Source organism: Rhinolophus sinicus, chromosome 2, assembly GCF_057876585.1.
Source record: "Rhinolophus sinicus isolate RSI-liver-muscle chromosome 2, RSI-T2T, whole genome shotgun sequence".
Taxonomy (NCBI): Eukaryota; Metazoa; Chordata; class Mammalia; order Chiroptera; family Rhinolophidae; genus Rhinolophus; species Rhinolophus sinicus.
In genome coordinates, this window is record NC_142502.1 from 86,517,476 (window position 1) to 86,532,445 (window position 14,970).

General features: G+C 33.7%; 1 protein-coding gene across 26 annotated transcripts in view; it reads right to left on the bottom strand.

The window, feature by feature from the left end:
• The window catches only part of MLIP (muscular LMNA interacting protein), a 245,332-nt gene that overhangs the window by 39,550 nt on the left and 190,812 nt on the right, over nt 1–14,970 (bottom strand). For all 26 annotated transcript variants that reach the window (XM_074333093.2, XM_074333104.2, XM_074333103.2 and 23 more), the window contains one exon: nt 13,181–13,309. In XM_074333093.2, coding sequence (XP_074189194.2) covers nt 13,181–13,309 — 129 coding nt within the window. The remainder of the gene's footprint in view (nt 1–13,180; nt 13,310–14,970) is intronic.

Below are 14,970 nucleotides of genomic sequence, written 5' to 3' on the forward strand. Positions count from 1 at the left end.
AAAGTGTCACTTTTCATGTATTTCATATTTAGAACACAGATGTTATAAACTGGGAATATTTTAAAATCCATACTTGATCCAACTGTATAGTAAAACCCCAATATATTGTCATTTGCTCATTAATTATTGTCTCAAATCCTCAGATGTGTTTTCTGTGCATTTTCTAATGATATTTGACACAAAGAAATGAATTTCAGTTCACCGTTCTATTGTTTTCTTATGTATTATTTTACAATGTTTACTGCAGCAAGAACATACGCATCCCCAGTATTATAATATTTAAAGGTTTGCTGAAATAAATGATAAACTAGTGTTTCCTTTATAAAGACTTTTCAGAAAAGATGTTTATCATATTAAATAGCCCATGTCTTTAAATATTATTGAAAACTGCACAGCATCTCCATGTGCTAGACAGCTATTTCGTATATGTCTTACTAATTATGATGCCATAATTCAATTATTAGTTAAAACTCAAGGCAAACATATGAAATTAGGGCTAGGTATATTAATAATGAAAGTAGATAGAAAATCTTATTTCAAAAAAATCTTAATTTCAAAAAGTTGGCCGACTTCTTGTCAAATTCAAGTAGGTTATTAGTGTTTATAACATACATTTATGGCTAATAACAAGCTTATACTAGACATAAGTATTATGTCACCTCTGATATTTCTCATCATTGATGCCTATATTAGGAGTGGTATATTCAATCTAGATTATTTTGTTGGAGACTTAAAAAATCAAGTCACTTGCTCATTTTATGAGGATTATTTTAGTTAAAAATAGTTAAAATGATATATCATTATGTCTAGCTGGTTCGTGAACTGTAATATGTTGAAACAGTCTTAAGGAATAGACAACTGAGGACGGACTGTCCATTGCACCGATACTTTCCCAGGACTTCTCATTTAGAACATACACGCCCTGCAACTGTCTGGCACTCAGACCTACAAAGGAGACCAGTGTAAACCCATCTTATACAGCAAAGTTTAAAATCTTCCTTATTATTTTAGCTCAAGAGTTGACCAACATTTTCTGTAAAGGTCCAGTTAGTATATATGGCAGGCTTTGCAAACCATATGTTTTGTCACACTCCTGCTATGGTAGCATGAAAGCAACCTTAAACAACACATAAATGAATAGGCTTGGCTGTGTGCCAACAAAACTTCACTTATAGGAATCAGTGGTAGATCAGATCTGGCCTAAAGACCATAGTTTGTGCCCCCTGTTTTAGGTTAAAACAACAACAACAACAACAACAACAAAAACACTAACAAAATCTTTATAATGTCTGACCTGCAACCCACCTCAACCCCAGTGAATTATCTCGAGGTCGGTGCATATTACTTTGGAGATCACTATTCTAAATGATTCCTGAGAAATGAACATCATTCTGCCCTGCTTTAGCATTCAATAGATGAACCTTCTAATATTCTAGCTTTGGAGGGAAGGACAGGGATCATAAAATTGTCTTGTATATGTTTCTATCAGGGAGATATATAACATAGTTATTTCTGATAACATGTTTTAAACTGCTCTTCATTTACTTAAGAATTATCTTCTTCAATTTAAAAATACTTAGAACAAATTTCTCAAAACAAAATAAGCTTTACTTAGGAATGTGATTTTTAAAAAGGAATTCGTTATTTTGATTGATTATAGTATCATATCCTATAAAATTTCAAGAACACAAGAACTGATGAGGCAAATAATATCTTTGTTCACTAGAAAAAAATAGCAGACAAATATGCAGTGAATAAATTAACTTAGCTCTGTTTATTAGGAATTACAGATACTGAAGCATTAAATATTGACAGAGACATCAGAAAATTAATGCTGCAGCCATATCGGATGCATTCACCACTCTTGCAAAAGCCCCCTTTCTACTCAGCCATCAAGTCCGTTTAACTTTAAAAGCTGTTTTCATTGCAACACCAAAGGGCATTTTAAGGCACCATGGGTTCTTTTTATTAAAGTCAGTACATTGGAGACTCTTTTGCTGCATTCTGGCATTTTTAAGTTATCTCCTTTCCTGTGGTTTGGAAGTGATGGGTGGAAATCCGCTTTCTCTTTGCTCCTGCTGTCCGGGTACCTTTGGGAGCTCAGAGCACCCCTGAATGAAATTACTGGAGCCTTTAATTCCCTCCTCTCTCCCTTCTTCCCATCTCTTTAGTAAAACAACTCTTATTTTTAAATGCAGCACTTCTTTTCAGCTTTCCTGCCTGGAGCTTATAACAATTTAAAGTCTGAATTATAGCATTTCCACTACAGTTTTAATTTAAAACACTCTGTTCAAAAAAAGTCAAGAACAGTTACAATATATTTCTTAAAGAGTGACTCCAGCCAAAGATATATCATTTTACAGATGCTATCACAGAGATCCCAAATTACCAAGAGTTCTAATAATCTACATTTCAGTAAGATCAAGCGAAGATAAATTAGGTCTCAAAAAATTCTCATAATTTTGAACATATGGCATAACTTCTTGCTTATCATCCCTAATTTTGAAGAATCCATATGCGTTTTCAAAACAACATACTTAAAGCAACACTTATCTATTTTGAATCCTGATTTGAACTCAAAAATTTGAACTTGTGAGGTATGAAAAAAGATAGCATATGCTTAGCTATTTCAAATCCCCTATACCAAAAAAAAAGAAAAAAAAAAGGAAAAAAGAAAAGAAGTTTCTAAATGATTAAAGTAAAATTTTGGAGCTAGGCTTTGGATTAGTTAGTGCTTAAAGTTTGTGGTTGTCTGACAGCAAGTTTCACAGAGTGGATGACATAGATAAGTAGGAAGATATTTGATAGAAACATACTCAAGGGAAAAGAGAAAATATTCCATAATCACAGTGGGCACTAGAGGGTTAAAATGATGAATTTTATGTTTTCCTGTATGTGTGGTTTAATTCTTGTCCTGTGTTGCTCACCTAGATGTATTTAGTGGAGAGGAGTAATTTATATTGAACAAGTCAGAAAGTAACACACAAAAGAGATGTCTGAGACTTCTCATAATGATGGGGAGAAGGAGGGAACATATTTGGTAAATCTTTAGCAAGAAGTCAACCCCTTTCTTCCAAAACTATAGTGATCCTGAAGGAAATAATTAACAGTAAACCTTTAAAGTGAGCATTCCCTTTAAAGTGTCCATAGCCCCTTTACTATTATTTAGTGAGTATTTAGAAATAGTGACTGTTTCATTTCCTCATAAATGGTATTTATATGGATACCATTAAAAATGAGATTGGTAGCCCCATTTTTTCTAGGATAAAATTAAGTGCCAAGTTAATCTTCACAAGATCATGCAGAGCCCATGTTCTTTCCACTGCATTCGATCATAATGTTTCTCCCATTTGCAGGAAACAGGAAGGTCAAATGCTCCAGTAACCAGCAGCCGGGGTAGAGTCCCTTAATGGATTAGAGCACAGAGGACCAGGCCATGGAGCACACAGCCTCAGTGTGAAGGGGACAGTTTCAAGTGAAGAAGTACTGAGGGTTGCAGGGAAGATTAAGAGTAGCAGAAAAGAGACAGAGACCAAGGTTCAGAATATTTAGAACCTGCTAGAATTTAAGCTACCTGGGGCGAGGGGCAGAGACTGTTCTATTTCCTGTGGAGTCACCTATATCTATGGCAGAACCTGGCACAAACATTAAATGGTTCAATGCTAAGAGTAGAAGGAAAGGGAGTGAGTGTGGAGAGAAGTAGTGACACCACCCATCAGGAAACCACAGCACTAGACAGTTATGCAAGGACCCCATGCCAAGGACTATCTTCCAGTTCTTTCTACCCCATAGTCCTATGCCCAATGGTCCTTCCACCAAACCCAGCCAGCTAAGTCTTAATTCTATCTTCACGTCTCAGGGTAGCATTTTTGGTGGTGACAGTAAAAGCGTAATTTCCAAGAGAAAGGAAATCGTCCATTTTTTTGCATTTTGAGTTTCAAAATTGATTTTGGGAACCCATGACAGAGGTAATTATGTGATAGAGAAAATGTTTGGGTTTCAAAAGTCCTGGACATCAAAACTCTGGAAGACTACATAATTAATCAGAGTGAGAATATGAAAAGTGTGCTTAGGTTGAGGGGAGGAGATAAAGGAGAAGAAGATGGAGGGGATGGAGGGAAACAAAGAGATAAGAAGTCCCAGTATGTGACTGAAAAAGGTCCATGTACTCCACCACCAAAAGTGGGTTGGGTCGTGGGATGGAGTTGGTGGTGGTTAAAATAATCCCTGAAAATTTTGGATAATCAGAGATTAGAGAATGCATGTGTGCTAGATTCCTAAATAAACCTCGATGAAAAGAAAAGATTCACAAGTTTCCCAGTGTCAAGTCTGGTATGGAACCCATAGAGGTGTATCTAGGGGGGAAAATAGCCCTAAGAGAGGTAATTTTGAGAATTAAATGAGATTTTGGAAAATGGAGGGATTTTTAAAATAGTAAGTGATTCTTTGATTATAAGAACTGTTCTATTTCACAAAATGACAGAAAGTGAACAAGTACTATAATTTGCTTTAAAAATTTGTTACTTGACTGATACCCGCAGATCTCTGGCTTAACTGTAAGGAGATAGAATCTTCTTTATAAAAACATGTTTTAAAAAAAAATGTAGAAAATGAAACAGTTGTGCTTTTCTTGATTTGTATGCCCTTTACTACTTACTTCAGGAACTGCCCTGTCTTTGTTAGAAGAACTAGGAATAGACTATGGTTTTATTGTTTTGGGGTACATTTTAAAACTAAAATAGTCTGCACATAAATATGAGGGAATTCTTACTGTACTGATACTAAAACGCATAAACATCTTTCAACTTTTTTTAAAACCCACTTTTACTATTTTGAAATTCTCAGCAGGCTGTGTGCCTACAAGATAGATTTTATATTACACCATTACAAACTTCTTCATGTTACAAGATTTGTATATTTAGGTCCATTAAATGCAGCACTCATATTGTTCTTGTTAACGAAGTGTTACAATTTTAAGGAAAAATGATCTTACAGTTTTTGATATCCTAAGGTTTTGTTCTGTTAAATCTATTATCCTCTTAACGAGAAAGTTAGGTGAACGGGTTGATGTGCTGCAACTAAATTATGTTTCTACTACAGAGCCTGTCACCCAGTCTAGCATCACCTCCCAGACAGAGACAGAAAAGCAAAAATTATCCCCAAATTTATTGCAAAGATTATATTAAAGTCTTTTGTGATTATAAAACAATTTAATCAAAGTATGGTGTCTTCTGCACTTAAAGAATACAGAACAGGAAATCCAGAAACAGGAAAGGCTTGCAAAGCCATCTTCAGTTTCACTATAAAAATCAGCTTTGTTTAAATCTTAGGTTGCCTACTTAGCCTTCCTGTTTAGGATATTTGCACTAAAAATAGTTGTCAAATTTGTCAATAAAAAAAAGTGAAAGAGTAATTTAAGGACTCTTAAAATGTTATTAAATATGTATATACATACACACACGTGTATATTTAATTTTGAAAAGAAAGTCTCTCTTCTCCCAGTGTTTTAATTTAAGGAAAAGCAAAACAAAGTTCTAATTATTCAAAGGGAAATAGTGGTAATAAATTGTATTGGTGATTTCTCAGTATTCTACAAAGAGGAAGTAAATAGGAAGTGATCTTTAAAGAAAGGAAAAAGTCAAAATAAAAAAAAAATACTTACTACCCAAATTTGCTCAATCCAAAAGGAAAAAAAAAAAAAAATCACAGTAAACTGTTATGATTTTGACCTAAACAATAGATTAAGACTCTCCATCTCTCCAAATTTATTACCCAGTCTTTCTTTCTTCTTTCTTTCTTTCTTTTTCTTTATTTCTTTCTCTCTCTCTTTCTCTCTCTCTCTCTCTCTCTCTCTCTCTCTCTCTCTCTCTCTCTTTCTTTCTTTTTCCTTCCTCCCTCCCTCTCTCCCTCCCTCCCTCCCTCCCTTCCTTCCTTTCTTCCTTCCTTCGTTTCTTTCTTTTTTTTTCTTTCCTTAATCATCTAAATATGTGAAATACCAGGGGGTTTTAATAATATTTAAATACATAAACACAGAATTTCAAGGTAAGAAGGAACTTTTGAAAGTACTTTGTACAGTGCTTTCGTATTTCAGCTGTATAATAAGGTCCAGCATTGGGAATGACTTAATCCAACACCATGAATTTTAAGAGTTATCATAAAGAACACTGACTTTTAAATTTTTCTCCTTTAGTTGTTTGCCCTGATACCTATCAATTGAGGAAATACAAGAAAAAGGAAGAAATGTCTAGAAAGATGGGGAAGCTACAATTATGCTGAAATATCCAGAGCCGATGAAAATGTATGTCCCTTATCAAACGAGGTTATCGTTATGAGTGGAAACTACATGGGAATGTGGGAAATTCCCTAAATGGAGGCTTACTTACATCCTGCGTATGTCAAAGGGAAAAGTTCTTAGTCAACACAAAAATAAGGTACCTAATCAACGTCGGTTGAACTAAAATGTCCCTGCAGGGACAGCACTGAGCTTCATTGGTCAAGTATTCTTGGAGCTGGAAGGCAGCCAGGAGATGGTCTAGTCCCAGGGTGTCTCAACCCCAGCACTACTGACATTTTGGACAGAAGGTCCATAAGACAAATTGATATTTGGGTGGTTGGGCTACAATAGATTAAATTCCACTTAGAATGCCCACATTGGGAGATTAGAACTTTATTTTGAAAAACTCTAAAAACCTACAGTTCTCCCAACCCTAAGGAATCACTGATTTTGAATTTTCAAATTTACTGTAGATCTCCCTTCTATGTAGCCTTGAAATAAAGAAAAATACATTTTTTTTAAATCTTGGTGTTTTTTTCCACATAGTATTTATTTTGAATGACATACTTCACCAGCCTAATTTCAGTTTTTCTAACTGTTTTTAAACAGTTTATTTACGTGTTTTTAGTTCATTGCCCCATTCTGTCCTATTCATTCTTTTGGGTGTTCTTCTCATTTGGATTTATTGTTTTCTCTGCCTAAATATCCTGCTTTATTTTCTCTTGGATCACAGAGGAAGAGAAGGTTCCCAACTCTCTTCACATAACTCATCTTCAAACTTATATATCATACTGTGACCTTTACATTTGTCATCATTCAAAATCTAATGTCACTTATACTTTAACATATGTAACAACCTCTCCAGTGATTAGCGATTATAACGTATGTTTCAAACACATCAATCTTAGCATTTATGTTCAAAGACTACACCCAATTTTACTCTGTCCACCTCTGTGCATTCTACCTTGATTCTACTTTTCATGGAACAAAGAAAATGTTTTCTATAGAGAAAAGAAAATCACAGACCCTTACTCTGACTGCATTTCCAAAGGATATTTATTAATAACTATCCTCCAAATAATTTTAAGGCAGGTGTAGAGTTGAAACTATGTAAGGAGGGAGGGAGGAGATTATTGTAGACAATGTCCTGGAAGAGGGGCACTAATTTTACCGAAATTGTCCTATATACCATAGTATTAGGTTGGTGCAAAAGTAATGGTGGTTTAAAAGGTTAAAAATAATTGCAAAATCCGCCATTACTTTTGCACCAGCCTAATATAAAACTATGCCAAGGGCATGTGATTGTGACCGTCTACAGTTCTTGACTCAAAGTTCAAGGAGAAGTTTTGGGATAGAGATTCCTCTGAAGTAAAACAAAAGAATGCATCTTTTGTCATGCCAACAAATAAAACTAACTTTCTAACCTCTGAATAATATTTACTTGGGATAGTACTTAAAAATTATTTTGACACAGTTACTTTCTCTCTTTTGACATTTTAACAGTTGTTTAATATTTTTCAGAAGAAACTAGTATAGATGCCTTAATTCTGTTTTAACAAGGCCTTATTTGAAAACTGGATTATACTTCCCATGAAAGGTTCTCAATATGGCAATGGCCATCTCTCTTAAATAAAGATGTATGAGGACATCATGGGTTAGTAGAACATAGGAGAACATATTTGCATAAACCTTTCAGATTGCCACTGTTTCCCAATAGATTGGGATATAGTCAGACCCTACATATTCACCAAGTATTGATTAAGCAACTAATGCTTCAGACCTTAACCAATTATTAGAATTCAGTTGCTTCACTAATTATTAGAATTATTAGAATAATTCTATTATGACAGAAGTGGCAAATAGGTCTTCTTTTTGTTTGTTTATTTTAAAGCAAGTAAAAATATCTTCAAGATTCCTAAAACTACATAAGGCAAGGGAAGGGAGACAAAAGAGAAGTCTCCCTTAGTAATGTATACATTGCAGCAGAAAATTACAATCCTTTAGTTCCAATCTTCCAACCTTCACAAAAGAAAACTAAAGCCTAAAAATGGAAGAGATGAAATCGTAAATTTGAAGAGGTGATCCTATCTGATTATATCCAAGAGGAAGAAGCAAGTTTTTAAATATATATATATATATGTATGTATATATAGTATATCCAAGAGAATAGTTGATTGTATTATTGATAAATTATCTATTAAATATAGTACATAAGTTATTTATGAAAAATTTTCTATTATCTATAACCTATAAAGGGACGAAGGGAGGGATGGAGACAGGGAGGAAGGAAGAAAGGAAGGAAGGAAGGAAAGAAGGAAGCACAAAGAAAGGGGGAAAGGCAAAAAGAAAGAAGAGAAAAACTTACAAGGATTTTATTACTTGAACAAACAAAAACAACATGGTAAAACTTGGAAAAGTAAATTTCTGATCTTAACCCTTTCAAAAAAAAAAAAAAAAAGCGTAACATTACAAGGAATTCCAGGAATTCCAGTTCTCTCTTCTCCTTAAAAAAACTCAGCAAACCACTTAATCATTTCTAGACCTAAAAAAATAAACATTTTAATCTCCTTAAAATTATTCCTTAATAAAAGGTTAGGAACAATAAAAGATTATTTTATGACAAAAGACAATGAGCCATGTTGATTGAGAAACAAATGTTGAAAAAATAGCGATTTGTTGAAAAGCGACAAGTCATTCAGAATAAAAGGCAATCTTGTCAATTTCACCTTATGACAAAGGTGAGTATTTGCCCTATAATATTAACACATGGGTGACATAAAGAAATGAAAGTAAAGGTCACAGTATAAATATAACTTGAGGAATCGTTAGATAAAAATCTGAAAGTCACCCACATAATCATCAAAGTTGAATGTCAAGCAGAGAGTTTGGTAAAGAAGGAAAGCAAGTCAGGTCTCTAAGAAAAATCAGAAGAAATGAAAGAATGAAAATATGACAACAAAGAAAATTCCCTATAATTATCCTTTTATGTTATCTGCAAAGTGATGTGGACGAAATGTGCTAAATGGTCATTTTCATACATAACCGTGTTATTTTCCCTACTGAAGCAAATTCAAAGGAAAGTAAAATTTAAGAGGTATATGCATACGTGCTGGGAAGCTTCTCATTTTCTTAAAAAAGGAAAACATTTCTGTGAAAATCACATGAAACAATAATATTGTCCCTTTGGTTTTATCCCAAGCCTTTTTTATACATTTTTCTAGGGGTTTAAGGAGGAAATGACATATCTAATATCATGGGTTGAATTACTAATTTATGAAGACTGAGAGAGAATATTTTACATAACTCAAGTTAGCAACTGCTTTTCATATTTAAAACAGAGAATCTTTAGTGAAGAAATCACCTTTATCTAATTAGATATCTTAAATAACCAAAAAGTAATCAATACATTTTGCAAACTCCCAAGCAGTCAGACAAACTAAGAACCATTTGGCCCTTTAGTATCTTTATTCTCATCAGGGAATTGATTTTGTTATCAATAGAGCTGTGCTTCAAGCACAGCCCCATAGTTTTAATCCATATGTGGAGGAGAGTAAGGACATTTTGTAACAAACTCAAAAAGACCACAAATTGATATAATAATGCATTTAAAGGTAGTTGGAGAAAAGCCTAAGTTTCATTCTGAAAAGATTTTGTTAAAAAATCCATCAGTACAGAATGAGACTTCCTGGCCTAAGCCATTTTAGCATTAAAGTTGTTAATTAATATGTCTCAATTACTCGGTTATGTGTGTGGTTTCAAACTTTGCTTTTAGGACTCAGAGGCTGTCTCCAGGCAAAATTTCAGTTCATTATCAGTTCAAAAGGCTGCCCAGCTGTATCTTCTTAAGCTACAGTAAATACATTTCAATCTGCTATCATCATCTGTACTGTGTGAAGTTTTGTAACAGAGAGTTTTGAAATCACATTTTATGGCAGTGAAGCTGCTAGGGGATATTTATTGACTTAATCTCATCCAACATCTCCTGTCATGTGGAACTGTCCCCAGTACAAGGCAGATTATAGTGAATGTGAGCTGCCTCAATTTGGCTCAACATTCTGGCGAAAGAATTTTCCATTACATGGGTGGGTGATATCAACTGAGTTTGGAACCATTCAATTTATTCTGGAGCAGCAGTAGAAGAGAACACAATAGTCACCAGAACTGAATCTAAGTACGCTCTCTTCTGTTGAAGTTCTGATGAAGTAGCAATACTGAGATTAGAAACTGTTATGGCTCAATTTATTTTTAAGTAGATCTAAGCATCTACACTTGTGAGCTGTCTTTGGTATCTGCTTCCATTGTAGTTTCTGGACCCAATGAGATGGTTAGTTAGAGCTCAGTAGAAAGAGGACGGTTGATAGTATATGCAGTTTCCCAGTGAGCCAGGATGATGCCAAGGTTCTCATAGTTTCCCTCTCATGCAACGTCAATGAATAAGACCACGGAATGTTTGGACGTTGCTTTTTTTACAATTTTTTTTTCAATTACAGTTGACATTCAATATTATTTTATATTAGTTTCAGGTGTATAGCACAATGGTTAGACATTTACATAATCTATGACGTGAGCCCCCGGATAAGTCTCGCACCCTTTTAGCACTATATATAGTTATAACCATACTATTAACTATATTCCCTATGCTTTACTTTACATCCCCGTGACTACTTTGTAACTACCAATTGTACTTCTTACTGCCTTCACCTTTTTTACCTAGCCCTGCCCCCCCAGCCCCACAATCTGGCAACCATTCACTTGTTCTCTGTATCTATGAATCTGTTTCTGTTTTGTTTGTTCGTTTATATTGTTCTTTAGATTCTACATATAAGTGAGATCACATGGTATTTGTCTTTCAAGTAGTATGCTGGACTTGTTCAATTTCAGCAGTCTGTAGACTCCTATTACTTCCCATGTTCCATACGGAAATTGGGATACACACAAGAACAAATTGGTTGAAAGAAAATATAAATAAGATTATGTGTGCAGCACCTTAATATTTGCAAAAGAGCTCAAATTTTCAACAAATTATCTGGAAATGCATAGGTTTACATTGTACATAAACAGAGCTTTAAACTTTCTATATAGTTGGGAAAAGCAAAGAAGAAATGGCAACTCCTTTTAATGACAAGAATTCCCTACACTTAAAAATGGAATTTATCATTTCAAAGGACAGCAAATTGTGATAAATTATAGGTAGATTAACTTGATATTCTACAAAGAATCTTGTTTAAAGTAAAATGCATAAATTTGAAATTAATATATACAAAAGGACAAACTTATAGCATTAGATCACATCTTGAAGAATGTAAGTTACATGGATAATATGTGAAATTTATTTTAACTATTGGCATTTTTGTCATATAAGTAGATTACTTTTACTAAACATTTATAATGATCCTATGCCGTCTACAGTATCACATTAAACCTCTCAAATATTAGTGTCATGAAAGCAATAGATATTTAATAAGTGTTTTTGTTGATGATGGAAATATGCTTTTGTAACAGGAATTTCATTTTTGTTATGTGTGGAATTAGTGAAGACAAACCTATATATATCGATAAGATTTCTCTAATTTCAATTGAGAACTACATTTTATTCCATTAAGTAAAAGTAATTTCCTTTATCATTTTCAATTTTAGTGCCTTCTAATTTTTTTTAACTTATCAAAATCATATCAGTCTTCACTAACATACTAATAAACAGAAAAATATTTTTATCTCCATTTTACAAATAAAAACGGTAGTTAATCATGAGAAAGTATTTATAATGAAGGTTGCATAAGAACTTCAAGGTTGCATAAGAACTTCAGATCCAGTCAATCTTAGATTTTAAGTAACCCAAATTTTAGAATTTGAAGGATCTTTAAAAAGTACCTGACCTGAATGTTTCATTTTATACTTAAAAAACTGAATATTTTTAATGTATTCAGAGAGAGGAAACAACGTGCTCAGTGTTAGAGAGCTAATATGTGGCAGATAAAATATTCCTCATTTCTTTAGTATGGATGTCATTTATATTTTCAAGAATACTGTTATCATTTTCAAAACAAATTTAAAAGAAGTATATAATCATATTCCTTTTAAGTCTACTTTATCATATATTATCAAATGTGGTGATCTTATGTGTCCCAGGTATATCCAGAAAGATTTCTAGATTGCTTACATTCCTTGTTTATGTAATATTTGAGATATAAAATATAATTCATGCCAATTTGTTACATTTTAATAAAAAATAAATACATAAAGTTTTTCTTTGAAATAATTTAAGAAGTTTTACATTGTATAAATGTGTAGTTTCATATTTTCCCCCAAAATCTTAAAAAGTACTATTGACAAGCTTCCACTATACCTCCTCCAACATATAGGACATACAAGAGGAAGACAATATATCTTTTTTTACACATGAACCAAATTAATGAAAAAGCCTGAAATAACTTGAGAGCCTATCCCTTAAATAGTACTTTTCAATCCATTAATAGGGGATTACATCATCTCTACTATGTTAAAATAAATCCAAACAATAGCTCTTTTATCAAAGGTACTAATAAACCAACTCTAAAATATTATGTCTCTTCAAAAGGAACAGAATTTTAGTAATAAGAATATAACACCGATATGACACATGCAGATAGTGACTTCATGCTATCTTTATAGAGAGTAATGTCTTCGTCCTCAGAATAATACCAGTAGAAGGTACAACATTTTTAGAAAAAAACAGTAAAATACTTCAAAATATTATCCTGGAAATATATAAGAATTTTATTATGCCAAAAATTGATCTTTTTTTTATTACTAAGGATACTCCAATTAAATTAACATTTTCTTGCACATATTATATTCATAGAGCCATCTCTATATTTTAGACAGCCATTTACCAAAATATTAAAGATTTTCTCACGTGTGACTCACCTGCTCAAAGAAGAGGTCACTGTTATCTTCCAGGTATTTACTGAAAGGGTTAGGTTCATAGACTTCTTCCTCATTTTTCAGTAATATTTTGGATTTTACAGGTACTGGGCGAATTACTCCAGGTTTAGTCTGCATCGACATCAAACAATTTAAAAAAAAAAGAGAGAGAAATAAACTATTAAAATAAATAAACATGTGTATTATTAAGTCATTCAAATATTAAAAAGTCATTCACAAAAATTTTCTTTTTAAAGTGTAAAATGATTTTTCAAATACAGGAAAACAGCCTGGAAATCAAATGATTTTAACTAATGTAACTTCAGTTTTCAGTTAACTGTTACAGCAATCAAATCATAACGATCTATATTATGATGCTCAAAATGCAAAAACTTCGTCATTTAAGTTTGGGGCAATTTCAGAATGATGCTTCACAAACACCTAACACATTTAAACATGGTCTTATATATCCTTGCCAGTGCATTCAGTCAATATGTATTTCACTTGACAAATATTTATTGGGAATATTTTCAATGCCAGGCAGCATTCTCATTCTGGGCACCGAAGAACAGATGAACTTAGCATGTCCACCAAGCCCACAACAACCTTCCTTCTCTGGAAACTGCCCCCCACCTCCACCCATGTCCCCAAATCCACAGAGGTATGCCCCCAGAAACTATGTTCATATCAGGTATGACAAAACCAGGGGTGGCCTTCTGACCTGAGAGGGTGGGAAGTGGGTAGCAAACAGATTTTCTCTCCCAGGAATGTGGAATGGGGACTTAAACTGGTCTGTAGTCACTTCGGGAAATTGAAATTATAATATGTCAATTTGGAAGCCACGGGAAAGGCTAATCTGCCATAAAACAGATCTGATAAGACCAAGAAAGACAGAGCAAAGTACATGGAGAAGCAGCTGAGAGAGGAGGGACCATTCAGGCCTTTCCAGAACTGAATTCCAAAACATTCCTGGGGTCCAGCTGGATTTTTTATCCCGAGGCTCCCTAAGATTTTCCTTTTACACTAGATTCCCTTTTTACCAAAGTCAAGTTTACTTCTATAACTTGCCATCAAAAGAGTTTCCGCCCATAGACCAGTCATTCAAGTTTCATAAACCTGCACCACCCAATGTCAGTTTGATGAAAGAGAGAAAGAGAAAGAAATCTAGTTTGGGGCAATTTCAAAATGATGCTTCACAAACACCTAAATCTTGTTACACTGTAAAAATGTCACTAAATGATTGATAAGTTTTCAAAAACATCCCAAACAAGAATTCAATAAAAAGTTGTGTAACTTCTTCTGTTTAAGCATTTTGCTGTAATCATTCTTTTCAACTCCATTTCCTTTTGGAAAATAGTAAATCAGTCAGTACTAATGCCCACAAGTGAAGCCTTAAGGGACTACATCTATCTCTCTGCTCTATAAACCACCTGAAATATTTTGAGTCTTGAATAAATACCACTCTGCAATACTTTTGTCAGTCGATATTTTCCTAGTTGTCTTACATATATATGCCAACTGGGGAAATACAGATTGAGAAAAGTCTCTATTTTCCCCAGGGTGAGAAATATCTCCCATTTAAGAAACTTGGATTTCTTTTACAGGGGGAAAACTGAGCAAGTAACATGGAATTATGCATGAAGTCACACAGTGGAGTGTATATATGAGAACAATATCCCTCCAGTAAACTCAACACAAGAACAATGCCCAGGCAGTTATTGGGACAGGCCTGATATCTGGGTCACGATCCTAAATTGTCCAGATTCCCTGCCTCTTCTTTCCACTTGACTTCC